General features: G+C 44.0%; 1 protein-coding gene and 1 non-coding gene across 3 annotated transcripts in view; one reads left to right on the top strand and one right to left on the bottom strand.

Moving 5' to 3' along the window:
* EPAS1 (endothelial PAS domain protein 1) overlaps positions 1 to 23,666 on the bottom strand; it is a 191,575-nt gene that overhangs the window by 9,288 nt on the left and 158,621 nt on the right. For both annotated transcript variants that reach the window (XM_061625432.1, XM_061625431.1), the window contains exons 8-14: positions 18,845 to 18,992; positions 16,322 to 16,530; positions 14,062 to 14,249; positions 8,993 to 9,103; positions 5,963 to 6,453; positions 1,346 to 1,469; positions 283 to 406 (exon numbers count right to left, since the gene is read on the bottom strand). In XM_061625432.1, the coding sequence (XP_061481416.1) occupies positions 283 to 406; positions 1,346 to 1,469; positions 5,963 to 6,453; positions 8,993 to 9,103; positions 14,062 to 14,249; positions 16,322 to 16,530; positions 18,845 to 18,992 (1,395 nt within the window). The remainder of the gene's footprint in view (positions 1 to 282; positions 407 to 1,345; positions 1,470 to 5,962; positions 6,454 to 8,992; positions 9,104 to 14,061; positions 14,250 to 16,321; positions 16,531 to 18,844; positions 18,993 to 23,666) is intronic.
* Positions 8,332 to 8,450, top strand: LOC133384711 (5S ribosomal RNA). The gene has a single exon (XR_009762651.1). It is a non-coding gene; the product is annotated as a 5S ribosomal RNA (ribosomal RNA).

The following is a 23,666-nucleotide window of genomic DNA, read 5'->3' as shown; positions in this document are numbered from 1 at the left end:
TTGTGAGCTTCCCAGAAGCAACTGTCTGGACACTGTGGGAGAGCAGAACACTGAATAAGATGGGCCATTGGTCTGTCTGATCCAGCAGGGCTCTTCTTAACAAGTCTGAGTTTGGTGCAGAACATGGACAGTGAGAATGCCATGTGGCAAAAATGAAATGTAAAAGCAGAGAATGTGTCTCTTGAATATGTTTTGCATGTCTCTCTCCAGCTGCCCAGTAGTGGCATACCAGACCCTGTCCCTGTTTGGCCACATTTATTTATCATTAAAAAAGGGTCTTACCATTAAGGACACTTGTGCTGAGTGATTTTTTTTCTGTAAGCAACGCACAATTTTCACTCCTGAGAATTTTCATCCTTTTCCACATTAAATGTGTTGGGTTAATGCCAGACACATCTCCTCGTGTCTATAAAGTAAGGAAAAAAGGGAAGGCATAAGCTAGTCAAGAAGAAACTTTTTTTTTTAATCTTTTTTTTTTAATTTTATTTATTTATTGCATTTATATACCGCCTCATAGCCAAAGCTCTCTGGGCGGTTTACAACAAACATTAAAACAAGTATACAAATTTAAACCATACCAAATTAAAACCCATAAAAACCAATAGGCAAGTTAAAACACATGCTATTGAAATCATAGAAGAAAACTTAGGAAGCTGTCTTGTACCAAGTCAGACCATTGGACCATCTGCCTCATTACTGGTGACTAGCAGTGGCTCTCTACAGTTTCAGGCACGAATATCTCCTAGCCCTACCTGGAGATAATGGGGATTGAACCTGGGACTTTCTACATGTGAAGCAGATCCTCTACCACTGAATTAGAGTCTTTTTTCCCAAAACAGGGTTGGGGAACCTTTTTTGACTCTGAGGTCCAGATCTTTATATGGCCCCACTCCCTGGGCCAACTTGGACAGATGGGCATGGCAATCCACCCGTCAATCACATGGTGTCATTATGATGTCACATGACTGACAAGTGCATTGTCTCACCTACCTGTCAAAAATCCTTGCACAGGGTGCCCAAGCTTGGGAACCACAGTGCAAGGGCCATTGACAGACCTATGCTCTGCGATCCTCCCTGCACTTTTCCTTTCCAGCCCCGATGTTGGAGGCGCAAAGAACAAGCATGGGACGGCTTCAAAAAGCAGTGCTCCCAATTGTTCCTTTGAAGCCTTGCCCTGTCCTGCCCCCACACCTGATGTATGATGTCATGTGTAGGGTGGGTGGGCATGTCTTCTCAAAATGGCCAGGTGGGCCAAATGGGGAGGCCTGGTGGGCCACATTTGGCCTGTGGGCTGGAGGTCCCCCACCCTTAAACAAAAAGGCAGTAATTGCGAAGGACAGGTTACCCCACTCAGGTGTTGAAATGCTTGCTCTTCGTAGTCTAGCTGCCGCTTCAGCTTCAAACTGTTGGCAAGGGCAATCCGTGCAGGGTTTATATCTATGCCCCGCTGTCCAAAACTCTCCAGTGACCTATTAAGACAAAAATATTTCTTTTTAATTAAGCAATTTTTTAAAAAATTGTTTGAGGAGGACATTTCATCAGGCCAAGATAAGTTTCAAATCAGAGGAATAAGACTTGCTAACCCACAGAGACCTGTTCTTCTTCTTAATAAGTGGTGCTGTTCTTTCATTGGCCAAAAGACCTGGAATGTCCTTCTTGAGCAGGCACAGGGAACTGCGGCCTTCCAGATGTTACTGGACTCCCATCATCCCATGCTGATAGGGGCTGATGGGGGCTGCAGTCGTCCAACTACATCTGGAAGGCCACAAATTCTCCACGCCTGTCCTTGGGAGACAACTCAGTGATGGTAGAGAACAGTTGTAGGATGCACAACTGATGAAATATGAAGTCTTTATATGAACAATCCACATTGTTGATTCAAGCTGACATATTATTTCTGCTTCTATAAAATCTGCTAGCAGAAAACAAAAAATATATACTTTAGTAGGGAGTGAAGGCTGGGGATTAATCACTGAGATTTATTTCATCATGTTTGTGCATCACAACTGTTTTCTGCAGACAGTATCTGTTGCCACAGCACTGTTAACCCTTTGTGCTGTAGACAATTCACTGGCTTACACCACTGGCCCTGGCCCATTGATATCAGAAGCATCAAATTAACAGTCTGTTTTTACTTGTGGTTAATTTGTCACATCCAGTAGTGTTGTAGTAAATTCAGAAGTGCAGGGTCCCTTCATGATAGTCACAGCCACATCCCCTCCCTCTCCCCTTTTTATTGCTGTTGGGTTGAGAATAAGATCCTTGTTAATGCCTTCTCCCACAACAACAGATGTCCCTAGGAGCCAATAAGCACAAAAGGGAGGAGCCTTAGCTACTGAAAAGAGACTTCCCAGTGGCTGATTCATCTCCTTTCACTCTGATAGGCTCCAATCAGCAGGAAAAGGCAAGGAAGCATGTTAGAAGATTCTTCTCAGTGGCTAACACACTCCCCTTTCATGCTGATTGGCTTGTAGGATGCTGGAGACATAGGGACCCTACTGGGATCCTGCTCCCCAAAAGGTAAGGGGTCTAAGACCCCTCCGAGACCCTGGACAACTACACCCTTGGTCACATCAGATCAAGGTGGCAGTGTGCGAGCTGCATTTTCAGTGGCATCATCCAATATCACTGTAACAACATATGAAAGGTTGGAACTCTATAGATGAGGCCACTGGTCTGCGTATGATCTGAAGGGACAAGGGGCCACCACTTTGCTGAAGCTAAACAGATCTATGATGGAAGAAAGGAGGGATATACATGTAATACAATCAATCAGTTGTGTGGATTTTCTCTGCATTACCGTCTCTTTCCCTTTCTGGGCAGACAGCTATTGGGTGGGAAAGATCCATGTGATGATTGCCCCCACCCATATGATTCTGCCCTATCAAATATTAACAGTGGCAGCAATGGATTAAGTCAGCAGCTAAATTGCTGCAGCATCATGTGAAGGATCCCCAGTTGAGTATAGTTATTAGAAAGTAGATGGTACAAGCAGGCACATGCACACAAAAACATAGGGGCCAAGGGTGTGAAACCTGTGGCCCTTCAGGCTGGTGGCTGGACTGAAACTCCTATAACAGAGTATTGAAAGAACTGGCTGAAAAACTCTCAGAAGCACTGTCTATTATCTTTGCGAAATTGTAGAGGATGGGTGAAGTGCTGGATGACTGGAGGAGGGCTAATGCTGTCATCTTCAAAAAGGCAACAAGGAGGAACCTGGGAACTACAAGCCAGTCAGCCTGACATCGATCCCTGGAAAAATTCTGGAGCAGATTATAAAGCGGTAAATCTGTAAGCACCTTGAAAACAATGCAGTGATTACTAGACGCCAACATGGATTTATCAAGAACAAATCCTGTCAGACTAATTTAATTTTTGACTGGGTAACCTCCCTGGTAGACTGTGGGAGTGCTGTGGACATAATATATCTCGACTTCAGCAAAGCTTTTGACAAAGTGCTCCATGATATTCTGATTAGCAAGCTAGCTGAATGTGGGCTGGATGGAACTATCAGGTGGATCCACAGATGGCTACAGAATCGTACTTAAAGAGTACTTATCAATGGTTCTTTCTCAAACTGGGGGAAGGTAACAGTGGGGTACCACAGGGCTCTGTCCTGGGCCCAGTGCTCTTCAACATTTTTATTAATGATTTGGATGAGGAGGTGCAGGGAACACTTATCAAAATTGCAGATGATACAAAATTGGGAGAGACAGCTAATACCGTGGAAGGCAGAAACAACATTCAAAGGGATCTTGATAGGCTGAAGCATGAAAACAACAGAATGAAATCTAACAAGGATAAGTGCAAAGTTCTACACCTAGGAAAAAGAAACTAAATGCACAGCTATAAAATGGAGGATACTTGGCTCAGCAACACTACATACGAGAAGGATCTTGGGATCGTTGTTGATCACAAGCTGAATATGAGCAAAGAGTAGGATGTGTCTGCAAAAAAGGCAAATGCTATTTTAGGCTGCATTAACAGAAGTATAGTTTCCAAATCGCGTGAATTATTGGTTCCCCTTTGTTTGGCACTGGTTAGGCCTCATCTTGAGTACTGCATCCAGTTCCGGACACCACACTTTAAGAAGGATGCAGACAAATTGGAATGGGTTCAGAGGAGGGCAACGAGGATGATGTGGGGACTGGAAAGAAAGCCCTATGAGGAGAGACTGAAAGAACTGGGCATGTTTAGCCTGGAGAAGAGAAGACTGAGGAGAGATGCAATAGCACTGTTCAAGTACTTGAAAGGTTGTCATACAGAGGAGGGCCAGGATCTCTTCTTGATCATCCCACAGTGCAGGACACACAATAATGGGCTCAAGTTAGAGGAAGCTAGATTTCAACTGAACATCAGGTAAAACTTCCTAACTATTAGAGCGGTATGACAATGGAATCAATTACTTAGGGAGGTGGTGGGCTCTCCAACACTGGAGGCGTTCAAGAGGAAGCTGGACAGCCACCTGTTGGGTATGCTTTAATTTGGATTCCTACATTGAGCAGGGAGTTGGACTTGATAGCCTTATAGGCCCCTTCTAACTCCATGATTCTATGATTCTGTGAATACTCAGCCATTGGACATGTTGGCTGAGCTTGATGGGAGTTGCAGTCAATAACAGCCGCCCTGGGCTCCTGCTGGAAGGGCGAGATATAAATAAAATAATAAATAAATAAAATAAATAAATAACATCTGAAGGACCACAGGTTCCTCACTCCTGTTTTAGATTATGCCTACATTTTTTTTTAAAAAAACCCAGTCATACTATAGTTTCATGTTTTTTAATTATGAGAACCTCTCTAAGAAGTCATAAATACAACGCTGACCTCTCCCTGACATTTTGAAAAGCAGGTCTGCTGGCAACTTTTCATTTTTTTCTGGGACAATAAAGTTCCCGGTGAGGTTTCTAATTCTGTGGCCTTATTGTGGTCACTGTTTCTGTTTCAACCGCTTGTCTCTGGGCTGAGAATGAAAAGCTTAGCCACTGGTTTGCCTTATCTGAACATGTTCATGTATTATCTTTAACAGTTATTACTGATTTGTGCTCCGTTTAGAGAGGCCACTTATAATACACTTTCAAAACCACTGTTGAAGTCCAACTGGAATCAGGGGAAGGTTCACCAGTGCTTTCAGAAAAGACTGAATAGCTGACCCCACAGCTACTTTTTGGCTAAGTGGGAAACTATAATTCCTGCCCCCTCAAAAAAAAAGAAAATACTGTTTTTCAAGTTTTGAGGCTCTGAACCAATTCACACACTATCTTGGGCTGTTTCTTACCAAATCTGATAGTTGTCCATTCACCTAAGACTAGGGATGGACAGATCTGTCAGTTTTAGTTTTTCTCAGTTTCTCATATTTGCAGTCTTAAGTTCAGTTCTCCATATTTCCATATCAGTTTGAGATTTTTTAAAAGAAATTTAGTACAGATTTCTCCTAACCTTCACATTTTTCTAGGTAATTTTGCCTAATATACACAATTTGCAAACCAATTTTCCCTTGTATAATGCATTTTTAAATGTTATTTTCACGAATATATGCATTTTGAAGCTCACTTTCTCTTAGTATATGCATTTTACTTTGCTGGAGAACTGCACTGCAAAATTCAGGAAAGAGCAAATTCTGAAGGATGGTGTGGTTTGGTTCATGCACTGTTTCAGAAAGAGCAAATTAGGTCAGTTTGCCTTTAAATGTGAAATGATTTGAATTGATCCCCCATCCCTGTCTCTGACACAACATGGACCTCAGACAAGAAACAAATGTGATCTCCAAGGTACCTTCTTGAAGCTTGCAGATCATGGGACTTGCTATGGCTGTGATCTGTGAGTCACTGGCTCTCATGTTACATATGTAGGAGACTCCTATAACTGAAAAAAAAAACCCCACCTCTACTGCCCTTTCAACATAATGTCTGAATCAGTCCAAAGCAGCTACAAACATTCACACTTTCTTTGCTTTGAGTTACCTTTTCTTATGTAAGTTCACGTTACGCAAATGCAGTGGTGGCCCTGATGGAGAGCTACCTAACGATCCCGGACACTTATTGCCCATTCCTCTCCATTTCGTGGGAACGTATTGTAATGGTGGATCAGGTGGCCACTGTGTGTTTGGTCTTCCACCCATTGAAGATAGTGGAGTGCTGGCTTGGGCATAGTAGGGCAGCAAGGATGACGACTGGCTTCCATTGTTTAAGAATGCTGGTGGCAGAGTCCCCTGGCCTGTGTTCATGTCTTTGTTAGACATTGGTTGGCAATATTTCTCTGGGAGGAGCTGGTTCTGCAAGGAAGGAGCAAGGGGCTGGAAGAGGTTGCTCATATTACTTAAGCTCTGTTGGGTGAGTTGGGCGCTTTCAGAGAGGGGGCGCTCCTCTTGACAGATAGGACTGAGCTGGAAATCTTCTCCATCCATCGGAATGTAAGGAGCCAAGGTTTCAAGGTCCAGCTCGTTGAAATCAGTCTATATAAAGAAAAGTGGGAGCAGGGGGAGAGCAGGGAAGGCACAATGATTACAACGATTACATGATTATCCCTTATATAGCCAGTCGATCACTGCGCTCTGCAGGTGAGGGCCTCCTGCAGATACCATCTTATCAGGAGGTCTGTTCTGCACAACATAGGAAATGGACCTTTATTGTGGCGGCACCTACCCTGTGGAATTCCCTACCCTTAAATACTTGACAGGCACCATCTCTGTTATCTTTTGGGCGCCTGTTGAAGACCTTCCTCTTTCAACACGCCTTTTAAGTTGAGACCTATCCCAGTCTGCGTCTGTGTTGGAATTGCTTTTTAATATGTACTTAAACCTTCTTTTTAAAAATGTTTTTAATCTTAGAAGATGTTTTGAAAGCTTTTTTAAAAAGAAGTGTTTTTAAAGATGTTTTGTTTTAATGTGTTTTAAAGTTTGTTTTTATGATGTTTTAAAGTTTTTAGTGCTTTTGTTTGCTGCCCTGGGCTCCTGCTGGGAGGAAGAGTGGGATATAAATCAAATAATAAATAAAATAAATACATAAAACCATGAAGGATAAATTCTCCTGAAACGAGAGAACTACTTCTCCTCCCATTTTCCAGCACAACATCTAAAAGTGTAAAACAACCATCCTTAAGCTGGTATCCTCCAGATGTTGGTGGACCTCAACTCTTTTCAGCCACAGCCAGCATAGCTAACAGTCAGGGATGTTGGGAATTGAGTCCAAAACATCTGAAGGAAAACAGGCTGGGGAAGGCTGGTGTAAGCCAATACTTAGAAGCAAGTCCTACTGAATTCAATGGGCCTTACTCCCAAGTAAGTGGTTATAGCAGGATAAACCAATGGTTGCCCTCCAGATGTTGTCAGATTACAACTCCTACCATCCCAGGCACCATTGACCATGCCAGCTGGGGCTAATTGGAGTTGCAGTCTAACATTTAGAGGGCACCACAATGGATACCTCTCAGGTAGGAACACAGTAAACTGCAATAAACCAAGTCAGATCACTGGTCCATCTAGCTCAGTATTGTCAATACTGACTGGCAGCAGCTGTCCAGGATTTCAGACAGGGATCTCTCCCAGCCTTACCTGAAGATGCTGGGGATTGAACCTGGGACCTTCTACATGCCAAGCAGATGCTCTACCATGGGCCTACAGCTCTTCCCCTAGGACTGCAGCTGAAGACAGGGTTTCCTAAATGTTTAGAAGCTGTGATGCAGTTTTGAACTCTTGATTACAGCTGGCAGAACTCCCAGGTTTTTTAGATGGAGGGGAGGAAGTACAATCAGGCAGACTCATAACTAGATAACAGCCTTAAAATGCTACCTTACTGCTTTTGGTCTACTTGGGAGCAGCAGAAGTTAGCGTATGGTTGTTGCTGAGCAATGACCTCAGTTATCTTCTGTTCATCTTTGGTCCACATATGCAACAAAATGAAATGGGAATGAGGTAGCAGGATGCTGAGGTGGGAGAACTGACTGCATAGGTGGGGACCCCTTTATTGAAAAAGGTATGCTACTTGACATTGAGAAAACAAAGGAAGGGCTGTTTGTGAGACGCTGGAAAGCCACTGCCTGGCAGAGCAGATAATACCAGGGTGAATGGACAAATGGTCTGACCTGATATAAGGCAGCTTCATAAGTGACAGATGGGACTGTATCTCAATGGCACAACACTTGCTTTGCATGCAGAAGATCTCAGGTTCAGTCCCTGGCGAGTCTAGGAAAAAGGATCTGGTAGAAGGCCATGGGAAAGGCCTCTACCTGAGACCCTGGAAAGCCATTGCCTATCAGAGTAACAATATTGAGATAGATGCTCCAATGCTTTCACCTGGTATATCACAGCTTTCTATCTTCCTAATGAATAGGAGCCTATGGCCATACTACCCTAAACACACCCGATCTAGTCTGATCTCAGAAGTTAAGCAGGGTCAGGTCTGGCTAGTACTTGGATGGGAGACCGCCTGGGAATACCAGGTGCCGTAGGCTTAGAGGAAGGCAATGGTAAACCACCTCTAAATACCTCTTACCATGAAACCCTATGAATATATTCAAAAAAATATTTATAGGGTCGCCATGAGTCATAATCGACTTGAAGGCATATAACAACAACAACAAATGAATAGGAACACAGGAACATACTGAGTCAGACTATTGGTCCATCTAGCTACTACATTGATGGGCAGTGACCCTCCAGGATTTCAGACAGGGGTCTCTCTCAGACATAACATATGATGCTGGGGATCGAACCCAGGATCTTCTGAATGCAAAACAGGTGCTCTACCACTGAGCTACAGCCCTTCCCCAAATGTAATATATATATTTTTTTAAAAATGAAAAAAGCCCAAAGTCTCTAGGTTTTCCATTACATATTGTCATATATTGATGATGATACATAGCTCCTGCACTCTGTTCTGTCTCAGTCATGGGGGCTAAGAGGAGTAAGCTTAAGCTCTAAATGTGATGTGTGTGTTTTTCTGGGCTACAAACCGACAACGATGATGTTAAATTGGCTCCCTGGCTTCACTTACCTGTGAGTTGCACTGATTCTTGGTATCTGTGTCCATGGCAAAAAGTTTCTCAATCATCTCAATCTTTAGGTCTTCATCTAAGGAAGTGTAATAGTCCCCAGGGCTGCTGGGCTGCAGAACAAAAAAGACAAAACAGACTATCACAGACTAGCCACTCCCCTAGTCACCTATGCTGAGTAAAAATTTCATCCAGGTAATTAGCAGCTTTACCTAAAATAATTCTTCTTTTTCTCTTTGGCCACAAATGACAGCCATAGATATATGTAAGTAAGTGAACTAGTCACTTTTGTAGGGGTATTTGTAAGGCTCGCCTATCAAAGAGGAGCAACTGCATGTTTGCACTAGGGAAGCAGGAGTTTCCTTGTGTTTGCCTTGAAAGAGAATTGAGGATTTCAGTGTGTTTCATGCAAACATGTACAAAACCTTGAGGGCTTTGTGCATGCTCTTTGTGAACACACAAAAGTCTTCTGCTCCAGGGCACTTGAGAAGAGTTTACAGCTATCTCCACCTCCCTCTTCCCTAGGGCCTTCTCATTGGTGTGCTGGGGATGTTGAGTCTTGAAGTCCAAAACCCAGTTCTCAGCAAGGTAGCACTTGCCTCTGCCTTTCCCTTCACCTGACCAAAGGGGAGTCTCTTTGCCTTTGGGCAGGAGGAAAAGGATGAGGTTTGCTGGACTGGGACAAACACAATCCTTCTTTCAAGCATTTGGTCAGATGTGCTCACAGAGTGCCCTTGAAAGAACATGTGAGGCATCCCTTGGTTTGCCTTGTTTAATTCAGAATGTAACTGCAGATCTCTCTCCAGACAAAAATTAATCTGTCTAATCCTAAAAAGTGATTGTGGTTGCCTGTCTTTTGATTATTAATTGTGGACATTGCCTTAATGATAGGGTATAATGTTACCACTTTGGAAACCACTGAAGGCATTTATGGTGAATTCATATTTAAATTAATGTGGACTGGTTCACACGGTCAGCTGTTCTTGGATATCAATCTTTTAGTTATTTGAACCCCTGATTTTTTTATAGATATCATTTTTATTTATTTATTATTTGATATATATCCCACCCTTCCTCCCAGCAGGAGGGATACACAATATGTTTCTAATAAAGCTGAAAGAAGCTTCAGTTCCCATGGTATGCATACACATATTTATTTTGTCTCTGTCACTTAACCTTAAACTGGCTTTGCAGGTTTTGGAAACCTTCAAAAATGTGGTTACTAAGCCAGAAGTGAAATGGAATCTACAAACCATGAGTAGCAGTCTCACTTCTAAACCACTTTCAGCTCGCTCGCTCTCTCTTTTAAAAAAAACTTTCTCCAGGTTAAAGCAGGAGTAGTGATCAGGGCAGGCCCTTACCTGACCTCTTGTCACTGGCATCACTGCACCTTACTGCCTCACATCTCCTGGTAGGCTGCAGCGATGACGGTAACAAGAGGTCAGATAAGCAATGATGCCCCTCCCCACTGACAGCTACTAGCTTCCAGTGGCATGATCAGAGGCTCAAGGGGATGGAGCAACTCCCCTATGAGGAAAGGCTGCAGCATTTGGGGCTTTTTAGTTTAGAGAAAAGGCAAGCAAGAGGTGACATGGTAGAAGTGTATAAAATTATGCATGGCATAGAGAAAGTGGATAGAGAAAAGTTTTCTTCCACTCTCTCATGACGCTGGAACGCGTGGGCCTACAACAAAGCTGAATGTTGGAAGATTCAGGACAGACAAAAGGAAGTACTCCTTTACACAGTGCATAGTTAAACTATGGAATTCGCTCCCACAAAAGGCAGTGAAGGCAACCAACTTGGATGGATTTAAAAGAGGATTAGACAAATTCATGGAGGATAAGGCTATCAATGGCTACTAGCCATGATGGCTATGCTTTCCTTCTCATGGTCAGATGCAGTATGCTTCTGAATACCAGTTGCTGGAAACTGCAGGAAGGGAAAGTGCTCTTGCACCGCGGTCTTGCTTGTGGCTTCCCATAGGCATCTAGCTGGCCACTGTGAGAACAGGATGCTAGACTAGATGGGTCACTGGCCTGATCCACTTCTTGACCTGCCTCCTTACATCCCAGAATGGGTGGTCATGTGAACAGGAGGTTTGCTGTCTCTGGTACACTGAGACACCAGTGACCATTTAACATCAAGGAAATGATGCTTTAAACTGGGAGCTGACAGCACGCCAATGTAAGAACATGCCCATGGTGGAAAAAGTGGATACATTTGTTTTGTTTTTTTAAGCAGACTGTGCTGTATAGCCACAGTTATTTCTTCATCCTCTGATGTTGTTGAAGCGCTTTGCTTTTACAGATGCATTTATACATGATTAAATTAGCAAGATGATTAAAGCACAGTTCTATGGTCTCCTGAGAAGATGAACTGGGGCCATTGGAACCATCAGTCTCCGAGGACAGAGAGAGAGAGATCTGACCACAGACAGTGAAATCTGACTGAATGGCTCCTCCCCATTGCCATGGAAACCTCCATAGCCCTTGCCTAGTGATGTTGGAGTTCTGACTTTGATAGGGCCAAAAAAGGGAGCATGCCAAGCTGTACTGGGTGACTGGGACAAGTTTCAGTCAGAGTAGACCCACTGAAATTAATGGAACTAAGTTAGTCATGTTCATTAATTTCCATGGGTTGTTTCTGAGTAGGCCTAGAACTGGACACAACCCATGGATCTGAAGGATCTGTAGCTTTTGCAGTTCCCCAGACCAGAGAGGAAACTCTGCCAGCCCCAGAGTGAATTTCGTTCCCAATATTCCCAAGGGAAGGGAAATTGTTAACAGTGGGAGAGGGGAGAACACAGAAAAATACGGAAGGTGCAAGAGTGTTGCTCTGCTCTTACTTTCACCCTGCTGGTGCGAGCCGAAGAAGGCACTGGAAGTGGGGGTTCAGCTGCCTTCAGTTTATTCTCCCTTCCTGCCAGGGCCAGCTCCAGGCATGACAGGGCCCTTGGGCACCAGCTTGCCCTGGGCCTTCTGCTCCCCTTCCATGATCCGCGGCAGGAGCATGGATCGCAGGACAGGAGCTTCCGAGCCGCCTGCCATTCCCCCTCTATCCCCCCGCTTCACCTACCTTTCTCTGTTGTTTTTTGTGGCTCTGCACACTGCATGCACAACGTTGCCATCAGTCCAGATGGCAGCAGAGGTTTCCATAAGGGGCTGAAGCCTCTGCCGCCATCTTGGTTGATGGCACACACGCACACGTATTGCTGCCATCAACCAAGATGGCGTCAGAGGCTTCAGCCCCTTACGGAAACCTCGGCCGCCATCTTGATTGATGGCAACCCTGCGCACACTGCAAAAAACAGCAGAGAGAAAGGTAGGCGAAGCGGGGGGATGGCGGGCAGCTCGGAAGCTCCTCCTGTCCTGTGATCCGTGGCTCCTGCCACAGATCACAGAAGGGGAGCGGAGGGGCCCCTCAGGGGCCTCTGTAGCTCCAGGGGCCCTCGGGCCAGTGCCCCACCTGACCACCCTTTAGAACCAGCCCTGCTTCCTGCTTCTAGGACTCCAGCCTTAACGTATAATTTAGTTTTGCTCTAAAACAGTAGGACCATCTTTCATAGATTGGAACCTACTGCAGATGCAATAACTGGATAGTGAAAAGTTGTTTTTGTAAACACTTATCGGCTGCTTAGCCATATGCTCAAACGTGGCATACAAAGGTATTGCAGGTTGCTGATTCATAGGGTCACCATAAGTCGTGATCGACTTGAAGGCACATAACAACAACAATGCTTAAAACTACAAATTAAAACATTAAACAACGCAGATCAGGTGTGGAGTATTACACACACACACACACACACACACACACACAGGGGATTATGAAATTTGTTTTACAAGATGAGATGGAAAATTAAGGGGCACATCCTGAAAGCAGAGATAGCATACACGAATCACTTAATTGAGGTTAATAAAATATAGCTACCAGTGGTCAAGCAATGATTGATTCATGTATGCTACATGTGCTTCCAAGATGTGTTCTTTTATTTTATAATCTCATATTGTAAGTTGGATTCCCTTCTGTTCCCTTCCTACATGCTGGACTCATCATTCCTTCTAATGGGGAACACAGGTGAATCCTGAGCGCACATAGGATAGTAGTTGTAATGGAGGCAATGAAAAACAAGAGGGAGATAACCGCATGTTCAGAGGACCACCCCACCCCACCCCAGTTTGCAGAAATAAATATATATAAAAATGCTAGAGTCAGAAGAGTGCAGGGCTGGAGCCAAATGTGGATGGAGCCAGACACATTGGGATGGACAAACCCCTCAATTTTGGTTTCGCACACTTTCTCACTGAGTTCAGTTCTCCACATTTCCACATACGTTCATAATTTTTTTAAAACAAACGAAGTCCTCACAGAAACTCATCAGCGTTTTAGTGCAAATTTCTCCTAGCATACACATTTTTGCAAGCCAATTTTGCTTCATAGTCACTTTTTTAAATGTTGCAAACCAATTTTCTCTAAACTTAAACATGTTTATGCACACCTAACCCTAGTATACGCCTTTTGGTACATGTTACTAGGCTGCAGAACTGCATTAAAAAATTCGGAGAAGTGCGAATTTCAAAGGATGCCTGCGTTTTGGTTCATGTATTCTTTCAGAAAGTGTGAATTTGTAGATCTGCCTTTAAATGAATCAAGCTTCTTCCCCATCCCTAGGTCAGAGCCAAAGCTGGATGGAGCTGCCCCTTTCGCTCTCTCTCGTTTTCTGCTACATCTTTTTTTGCTCTCTTTCTCCCCCCTCGGTTTTCCCCATCTTGCCTCTTCCATGAAATCAGACCAAGGTCTCCATGAAACAAGACCATGGCTGTCCCTGCCTAACACCATAACTGTCCACTTCATGAAACAGCATCTTGCCAAGTAAATCTCAATTGCCAACATCATTTGTTGTTGCTTTTGGCTGCAAGAGACTAATGCAGCTACTCTTCTGGAATTAATCTCTCCTAAAAACAACTTGTATTGTAGCCCCTGTGCTCATGAAAGAATCATACACGCCTTGATGGACAGCATGCATTTTCATTGCAGCCCTGTGCATGGGAACAACAAAGGCCTTTCTTACAGTGGAACAGCTGCTGTTGCTGCTTGCGCTGGGGGTGCTGCTGCCAGGTGCAACCTGGGGCAATGTAAACGATGGCACACTCAGCTTTTCCGTCTGGGGAGCCTGGGTCTTCACTTCCGGAGGCCACTGCTTGTTTGGGGCCATCACAGCTTTGTTGTAAGTGGAGATTTCCTCAAATGTTTGTGTTCCTGAAATTGAAGGAGGCAAGGTCAACTCATCCTTGGAGCTTGCAAGACATAATTTCAGAGAAAGAAAAGTGTGTATATGTGTATGCGTATGCGTGATGTATGATGGCACAGTTAAGTCTTGGTTTAGTATAAATAGGTGTTACGCCTGATCCAACTGTCATTCAGGCTTCCTATGAAACTCTGAGGTCACCACCATGCAAACAAAGGACTTTCTCATACTTGTGTCTATAATTCTTCATTGAGGTACTACTCATGCTACTTCCCCCCCCCGATGTGTGACATTTCCTATGCCTGATCTCCACATGGTGTCTTATCTAAATGAATTATGCGCATGACTGGCTCCATGACAGATCTGTGAATTTCAACCTTCATAAATTCAAGGGGCTGTCTGATGCAAAAGTGATTCAGACAATACACTTGTGCGTGGTGGAAAATGAAATGGGTGCTAAAGACATTGGATTTGGAAGATCACAACATGTGGTTAACTATGAGCATATGTGTACACTCAATTGCATGTTCATGCAGCCATATCCACAAATTACACTGACTCATAACATGGCTGTCTATCTGGGAGTCTGCTTTGTTGTTTGTAGATTTGTCTTTGAAGAAACCAAATGGCAAAAATAACAAGTGGCACTGAGACCTAGTTCACCATGGTTTGATTCTGGTTTATTTTAATACACTTTAGTTAGAACAAACCACAGTTCCTCAAATTCATGTGTAGTGTGGAACTTAAGTTATTATTATAATTATTATTATTAGATTTATATCCCATCCTTCCTCCCAGCAGGAGCCCAGGGCGGCAAACAAAAGCACTACAAACATTAAAACATCATAAAAACAAACTTTAAAACACATTAAAACAAACCACCTTCCAAAACGTTACTTAAAAACGCTATCAAAACATCTTCTAAGATTAAAAACATTTTTAAAAAGCAAGTTTAAGGGCATATTAAAATTCCAACACAGATGCAGACTAGTTATAAAGTGAAAGCAGAAGAAGGAGAAGAGAAAAGGGGGAGCACACAAGCCCAAAGCTCCCCACAGCTTGTTTCCAATCATGTAAACCAGGCATGGGAAACCTCTGGCCCATGGGCCAAATTAGGGCTGGCAGGTCCTAATTTGGTCTGCAAAGCTATTTTCCCCACACCATCTTACACCTGACATCATATGTAATGTCAGGTGTGGAGCAGGTAAAGACGTGGCTGCAAAGGAAGAATTGGGAGGCTAAAGTGAGTTCCTGATTGGCAAACTGAGCTTGCTGAAAGCAGCAATCAGCTGACAACGAGCCCCTTTGAAATTGGATTCAAACCACACCTTCATGTGGACATTTTCATTCTGCAGATTGGCCATGTCCATATGCAGGCACGGCTTTAATCCAAACGGTGCCCACAAAAGCACAAATCAGGGCTCACTGTGAGCACCAATTAGCTGACAGCTGGGAAATAGGGGAGATAGGGGAGTTCAGGATCTGGCCTGCCAGCTGGAAAAAATTCCCCACCCAGATCTAAATCATCACTTAGATCAGGCTTACCCCACCCCAGTGCCCTCTAAACAACATCTGCAGGGCACCAGGTTGGGGAATGTTAGTACTGGGGAAAGCTAGTAGTAATGATCTTGTGATCTTCTTTGACCATAAAACTACATAAAGTGTGCTTCTCTGTATTAGCTAAACAAGAAGTACTTGGTGTCTGTTGTTACTAGACAGAGATTAAGCTGAACATCTACAAGAAGTGGTGTAGTGGTTAGAGTGCTGGACTATGACCTGGGGGACCAGGGTTCAAATCCCCACGCAGCCATGAAATTCACTGGAGGTGACCTTGGGCCAGTCACAATCTCTCAGCCTAACCTACCTCACAGATTATTGTTAAGATAAAATTGAGAGCGAGGAGAACCAAACACACCACCTTGAGCTCCTTGAAGGAAAGGTGGGATAAAAACATAATAAATAAATAAATAAAATGTTTCTTTATTACAATAATTTATGGGAGATACCTCTATCTACCAACACCCTACTGGTTAACTATTGTGAAAACAGGGTTCGCCTCCCCCCAACCCCAAACATTACTAACCGAAGTCAAGAGAAATAATAGAATCGCCTGGTGTCGGTGCCAACTGGGCAAGTTCTTCAGGTTCTTCTTTCAGCTTGGTGAACAAGAAATCACTCTTATCCGTCACGGGGACTCCGTTATCAAACATAGGATTCATTGCCATCATGTGAGGCTTAAAGAGCGACTCTGTCTGATCCATGGAGAACACAATATCATTGTTCTCAATTTCACTAACAAGAACAAATTAGGTGGTTTAGATAGCTTGTATTCAGAAGAATGTCCATAAACAATTAGTTAAAGGAAAATTCAGTTGTACCACACTGGCACCTGATTTTGGATGTTTATCTTCATGAACATGGCAACTTCCCTTGGAATAGACAACCATTGTGCTGTATCTAATTAATTTCTAGCTGGTTTCTCTGCTGGATCATTAAGACAATGAAATCGTAAAACCATAATAAAAGAATCACCCACAACTTATGGGCTCATCAACTGTGACTACAGTCAGTTTTCTCTATTTTCACTGTAATGTTTTACTAGGTACTGAACAGCCACATGGACTTCAAGGTAGAGCAGGAGACTTTCCTGTCCTGTGGGGGCAGTTGGGGACAACCTTTGACAAATCTCTACATGTCAACTATTAGATTTAGTTAGAGATGGATGATTTTCCAAACTCCCTCTGCACTTGCATGTTTGCAATCTCTTCATAATTTTCAGGAAATGTTATAATTTCTTGGGGGACAGGGGGTTCACCATTGCATCCATTATTTTGTCACTCTAGGAGCTCTGGAGAGTAGTTCAAGGGCATTTGATGCTGGTATTTCATTTATGCTTTTCAGCCTTAGAGCTCACAATAGGAGAGAACAATTCACAATTAAAACAATTCAAGCATAATACTAAATCAAGAAATGAACAGACAAAAAGTTGAACCAAATAGCAAAAACAGCAGGACAATAAGAAACAGAATGTCAGAATAAACAAAACAATTGAAAAAATAACTTACTTAGTCTAATTGTGGATGGGTCCAGTGAAAAAAGTTTGTGTGTTCACCTCCTCATCTAACTGGAGATGCCAGAGATTGAGCATGGACCCTACTGCATGCAAAGCAGATGTTCTATGATTGAGCTACGGTCCTTCCCCATTCCATAATGGATGGTGCCACCAGGACAGGGCTTGACCAGCAGGTCTTACTACGCAACGGTGCAGGGAGTGGGTGGTTCATTCTTACAGTTCAGAACTGATCAGTGCTTGGATGGGATTTTCTGGGGAAGCCCCATGTAAGCTGCTCTAAGTCACCAGTGTAAAAGTGGGATCTAAACTAATTTGCATTTACATTCACCTCCTCCCAGACAGGAAAGTTCATTCTATCCTTCCTTCTTCCCACTATTCACTGTAGGCATCTGTTTTTCCAAGTGTGAGGTGAAGCATAAACAGTAATTAGGGAAGACCTAATTAGGGAAGACCTGGGAGACCCAGGGCCTGCAGGAAGAGAACATCGCCGCCCAGGGAAGGAGAGTCTGCTGCTGCTGCTGCTGTGGGATCACCACCTCCACCACCCTTCCCTGTGGGACTTCTGCCTGGCAGACCTGCATCCTGCAGGACCAGGCCCCAGGTACCCAGCCAGCTGGGACTGATTGCTACCACCTGTCCCTCTTTGGAGGGATACATAAGTCGGCTGGCTGGGGTGGCCTGGGTGTTTGTTTGTTTTTTGTGTGCTGCTTTTTTTTTTTTTTGTGGGATTAAGGAGGATTAATTTTATGATGTTTTAATTGGAAATTGGTTTTAAATTGTTTAGGACTGTGGTTTGTTTTTGTATATGTATATTATGTATAGCTTTTTGTTATTGTAAGTCGCCTAGAGTGTCCACTAACCTGGACAGATAGGCGACCAATAAATAAAATATTATTATTATTATTATTATTATTAAGACCTCAATTCCTTTCTGAGCATTCCCAATTTAATTTGAGTCCACATGTTGTGTACACTTGTGGATCTTGAATGCATGAAGATGACTGTGTACTTGCCTATCTAGAGCCACTGACAGTTTATGTAAGCTGCTGCCCCAGGCTCTGAAAGCTCCCATGAGAGACCCCACAGTCTTCCTGTGGCGTCTTGCAGGAGTGGGCGAGGGGCCCCAGGGGCCCCCTGCCACCAAGAGCTGTTGCGCAGCTGCACAAGGCATCCCTATACACATGGATTTTAGGGGTCAAAGGAACCATCTCCTTTGTAAAGACTGGACTTCCACAGCGATGGTACCAACAGGACCTTAACAGAAATGGTGGGTTGACAGGGTCCTCCTTTACTTTGGCAAACAGATTTGGTCTGAGCTGAGGAACTAGCAGCTATACATTCTGTGTTGGGTTTGACCTGTGTTACTCTTAGAGCAAGGATGGGGAATCTATGGCCTTCCAGATGTTGCTGGATTCCAACTCCCATCAGCTCCAAGTAGCATGATCAATGACCAGGAATATCAGAGTTGCAGTCCAATGACATCTAAAGGGTAAGAGGCTTCCCATCCCTGCTTTACAATTTCAGTTGACTTACCTCAGGACATTGTTGACACAGATGATGCACTGAGGCTGCAGGTTGCGTGTATTGTAGATTACTGTTCCTTGGGTTTCCAGCCACACATATCCACCATGCTTGGCGAGCATGCGGTACTGTCCAGTGACCACTTGACCTTTTGTACACACTGGGTGTGAGTGTGGGAAAACAAATACAAATAAGTGCAACTGTATCAAAATATTATCAAGTACAGCATGCATTAAAAACAACTTTATAACTAGCCTTTTTCACAGGCAAATGTTCCAGCACCTCCCTTAAAACAACAAAAACCTCATGCCACAATAAGTCTGTTAGTCTTAAAAGGTACCAAAAGAGTCTTTGTTAACTTTCGCTACAACAGCCTAAGGTGGCTATTCCATTATTATGATTATTTTTATTACTAAATGTATATCCTTCCCTTCCTTCCAAAAGGAGCCCGTGGTGGCCTAGGGTACCACCACATACTCTTTTTCAAATATAAGTAGGGCAATGTGCATCATGTCATTTTGTGAGAATGCAGAAAAAATACAGAATGGATTTATTATTATTATTATTATTAATAATAATAATAATAATCCTGCCCTTCCTTCAGATAGGAACCCACAGGTATTGCGTGCAAACACCGACTTCCTGTTAATTCCTGCTTCCTTTGTATTTTTTTAAAGCAAGTTCCTAACCCTTATGGATATCAAGATATGCTTAGAACATGCAAGGGCGATGCCTGTTACTCTCAGAAGCCAGAGATGGATTATTTTTAATGACTGAGGATGGTGCATCTAGCCCCTTTCCATGATAAACAAAATCAAAACCATGCAAAATTAGCACAGAGGGCAGAATTAGTTATGCAAAATGAAATATAATATGCAGCATTTCACAATGCATGCAACCAGCAGTGACAGGATTCTCCTTTTCTTGATCTGGAATCTGGGTTACTTGGGCACAAGAATGGAAGGGCCTGAAGGGGCAGGAACTATGGGGCCCTGAGTATACCTGCCAAAAGTGGAAGCCAGCAGCAGCAAGAGGAGGAGCTTGCTCACGTTGCCTTCACCTGCTGCAAGTTCCCTGCTGACCTGCTCTGCTGCTAATCCCCATTGGCAATAACATTGTCGGTGGGAGGAGGGTGTTCTAGACTAGCGATGGAGAACCTCAGGCCTGGAGGCTGAATAAAGCCCTCTGGCCCTTTCTTTCCTGCCCTCAGGACTTTCTCAGGTCATGCCCCCTCCCCAGCCCTGCTTTGCACTCTCCTCGAGTGCTTTTGCCAGACTAGAAGGTGTAATTCAATTGTGCTAATGCCTCTTGCTTGCCTGGATGGAGGACGGAGACATGTGGGAGTGTGTGGGAGTGAGTGCATGTGTCTGTCTCTGCATGTGCAGATACTTCTGACTCTTGTGTGGCTGGAATGCACCCTCTGTACAAAGCCACCTCTGTTGCTCCTCCCTCTTTTGCCTCTGACCTCACCCACTTTCTGTCTCTCACCTGGTACACCATTGCCATGCACCCCTTCCGGAAAGTCCCCTATGAGAGAATGAGGCCCTGAAAAAGGTTCCCCACCCCAGCATTCGTAAAGTATAGATCAGAGATGGGGAACTGGAGGTCCAGGGACTGAATGAGGCCCTCCAGGCCTCTCTATTTGGCCCTCAGAAGTGTCCTCAGACCACACCCATCACATACTCCGAGAATTTTTGCATGGCTGGAATGTATCTGAAAGTACTCTGAAAATACCCCTGGTGGAGGATAGAGAGGAGCGTGTGAATGTGTGTGGAAATTAGCCTGCTGTCAAAAGGTAAAAATTATGCTTGTTGCTCTGCACCCTTTTGCCTCTTGTTCCGCCCACCACCAGTATGTGGCCCTCAGAAAGATGCATGGGAATATGGCCCTCGGACAGAAAATGGTTCCCTGTTCCTGGTTTAGGCAGTGGCAACTGCAGACTCCACTGCTGCTATTTCCATTTTCTGTTTGGCTGGTGGCAGCAGCATACGAAAAGGACTGTCTGGCAACCGGAGGTGGCGCCTGTGATGTGCTCTTTGTGTGTGCTTGCCTTAAGTGCTGCATTAAGGGTGTGCAAAGGGGATACAGCAGAAGCCAGAACATCTATAGGGCTGATGAAATGGGGAAAGGATGCATCATCGCATACACACACGCCTTGCTTCTTTCTGCTGCTGCAGCTGATTTATATCATTTTAATTTTCCCAACTGTATATTGCTCCAATTGTTGTTCATTGTAAACCGCCTTGGGAGCTGTTACAGTCGAAAGCCATACTATAAACATAAGAACATAAGAAGAGCCTGCTGGGTGAGGCTGATGGCCCACCTAGTCCAGTATCCTGTTCTCACAGTGGCCAACCAGATGCCTGTGGGAAGTCCAAAAGTAGGGCCTGGGTGCAAGAGCAGGCCAGCGGACACTGGTTCTCTAGGGCAAATGAACCTCAGCCTGCCCTCAACCTGCCCCCACCTGTCCACCATCTTATTTACAGCTACTCCAGGTGGTGGCATTGCCTGTCTCCTTCCTCCTCCTCAGACTCAGTGTTGCCCTTGGAGACCTCAGCAGGGAGGAGGATGGGGCCACAACCTAGAATGAATTGGCTCTGCTTGTCATTGCCTCTGGCTCCCCCTACCACTGGGCTCCCTGCTTTCTGCACCACCAGTCCCAACAGGCACCAGCCACCACTGAAGAGCACTCTTCCTTCCTGCGGTTTCCAGCAACAGGTATTCAGAAACAGACTGCCTCTGACAGTGGAGGAAGAACATAACCTTCAGGGTTGGTAGCTGCAGAACCTACCTTTGGAATTCCCTCCCCATAAATATTAGATAGGCACCGTCTCTTGTTGTCTTTTTGGTACCTTCCTCTTTCAACAAGCCTATTAAGTAGAGACCTTATCCCAGTCCGCATCTGTGTTGGAATTGGTTTTATGTTGTTTTAAATTTTTTAAAAAAGACGTTTGGTTTTTAAGATGTTTCACAGATGTGCTTAGTGCTTTGTTTGTTTGCTGCCCTGGGCTCCTTCTGGGAGGAAGGACGGGGTGTGAATTTAATAATAAATAAATAAATAAATAAATAAAAACAGGCAAAGAACTTGATGCTTTCGAGAAGGATCAAAATTCTGTGCTATATAAATTACCAAGACTCTCCCCAACCCCACTCCCATCTTAACATTGTTGTAAAAGGAGTTGCTTGATTTGAACCCCAGCCTCCAAATTGCTTTGGCTACATTTGGAACCTTATTGTTGTTGTTATGTGCCTTCAAGTCGATTACGACTTATGGCGACCCTATGAATCAGTGACCTCCAACAGCATCTGTCATGAACCACCCTGTTCAGATCTTGTAAGTTCAGGTCTGTGGCTTCCTTTATGGAATCAATCCATCTCGTTTGGCCTTCCTCTTTTTCTACTCCTGTTTTTCCCAGCATTATTGTCTTTTCCAGTGTTGGAACCTTATTAGTCTGCCTTATACAGCTCCTTCACACAAAAAGTCTGACTTTTGGTACCATGATAGAAAACAGTGGATTGGGACCCTGGCTGAGAGACAGCCACAGAACAAAGTGGGTTGTTTAGGATGCAAAAATGACCATCCTTTGTGTAGAGGTTTTATTACAATCAAGTGGTATATAAATCTTGTTAAATAAAAATACATAAAATGTGTAATCTACAAAGTGCTTTTACAATGTCTTTTGTTGTCTCTCTCTTTATCTCTCCCCCCCCCATTTATTTTAGACTATTATATTTTGATTAACAGATTACTTGTGCAGGGTGTGTGTGTGTGTGTGTGTGTGTGTGTGAGAGAGAGAGAGAGAGAGAGAGAGAGAGTGTGTGTCAAAAATCAAAAAGTTTTGTCAGATCATTTTAAAAAATGGGTTCTGCAGTGTCTGTAAAATATGATTATACTGGCTTCCTATTAATCAAATTGCAATAAAGAGTCATAATGAGAGTTGCCTGTTACATTATCAAATGCTTTTTACTGCTTTCATCTTTTTTTTATTAAATCACATTATGTTCTGTTACAACAAAGAGTGGCTGTACTCTTTCCTTAAAGTCATACTGGGGGAGGGGGGTGTCCAGTGGCACTGGGACAAGTTTCCATGCTTGAATCAGTTGTAGTACAGATATATGGGAAGCTGCCTTATACCAGATCAGACTATTTGTCCATCTGGGCCACTACTGTCTACTCTGATTGGCAGCAGATCTCTTTCCCATCACCAGCTATTTGAACCTTTTCAAAGCTGGAGATGACAGGGTTCGCTTCGCTTCCACAGGAGACAGAGATGGCCACCAACCTGGATGGCTTTAAAAGAGGATGAGACAAATACATGGAGGATAAGGCTATCGATGGCTACTAGCCATGATGGCTATGTACTGTCTCCAGTACTGGAGGCAGTATACCTCTGAATATCACCAGTTGCCGGAAACTGCAGGAGAACAGAGTGCTGTTGCTCTCAGGTCCTGCTTGCGGACTTCCCATAGGCATCACTAGATGGGCCACTGGCCTCATCTAGCAGGCTCTTCTGATGTTTTTCACTTGGGATCCTCTGTACCTAGCAACATGGTTGGGTAGCTCGCCCACTACTCCCCCGTCCCCGAGAAAACAGAAGCCAGATAACTTTCTAGTTAACTAGTTTTCTGAGAATACATGCCTGGATAGACCAGATAGATGTTATTCACAGAATCATAGAATCGTAGAGTTGGAAGGGGCCTATAAGGCCATCAAGTCCAACCCCCTGCTCAATGCAGGAATCCAAATCAAAGCATTCCTGACAGATGGCTGTCCAGCTGCCTCTTGAATGCCTCCAGTGTCGGGCAGCCCACTACCTCTCTAGTCTAGTGTTTC

The sequence above is a fragment of the Rhineura floridana genome, chromosome 4 (genome assembly GCF_030035675.1).
Source record: "Rhineura floridana isolate rRhiFlo1 chromosome 4, rRhiFlo1.hap2, whole genome shotgun sequence".
Lineage (NCBI taxonomy): Eukaryota > Metazoa > Chordata > Lepidosauria > Squamata > Rhineuridae > Rhineura > Rhineura floridana.
This window is presented reverse-complemented; position numbering and strand designations above follow the sequence as displayed.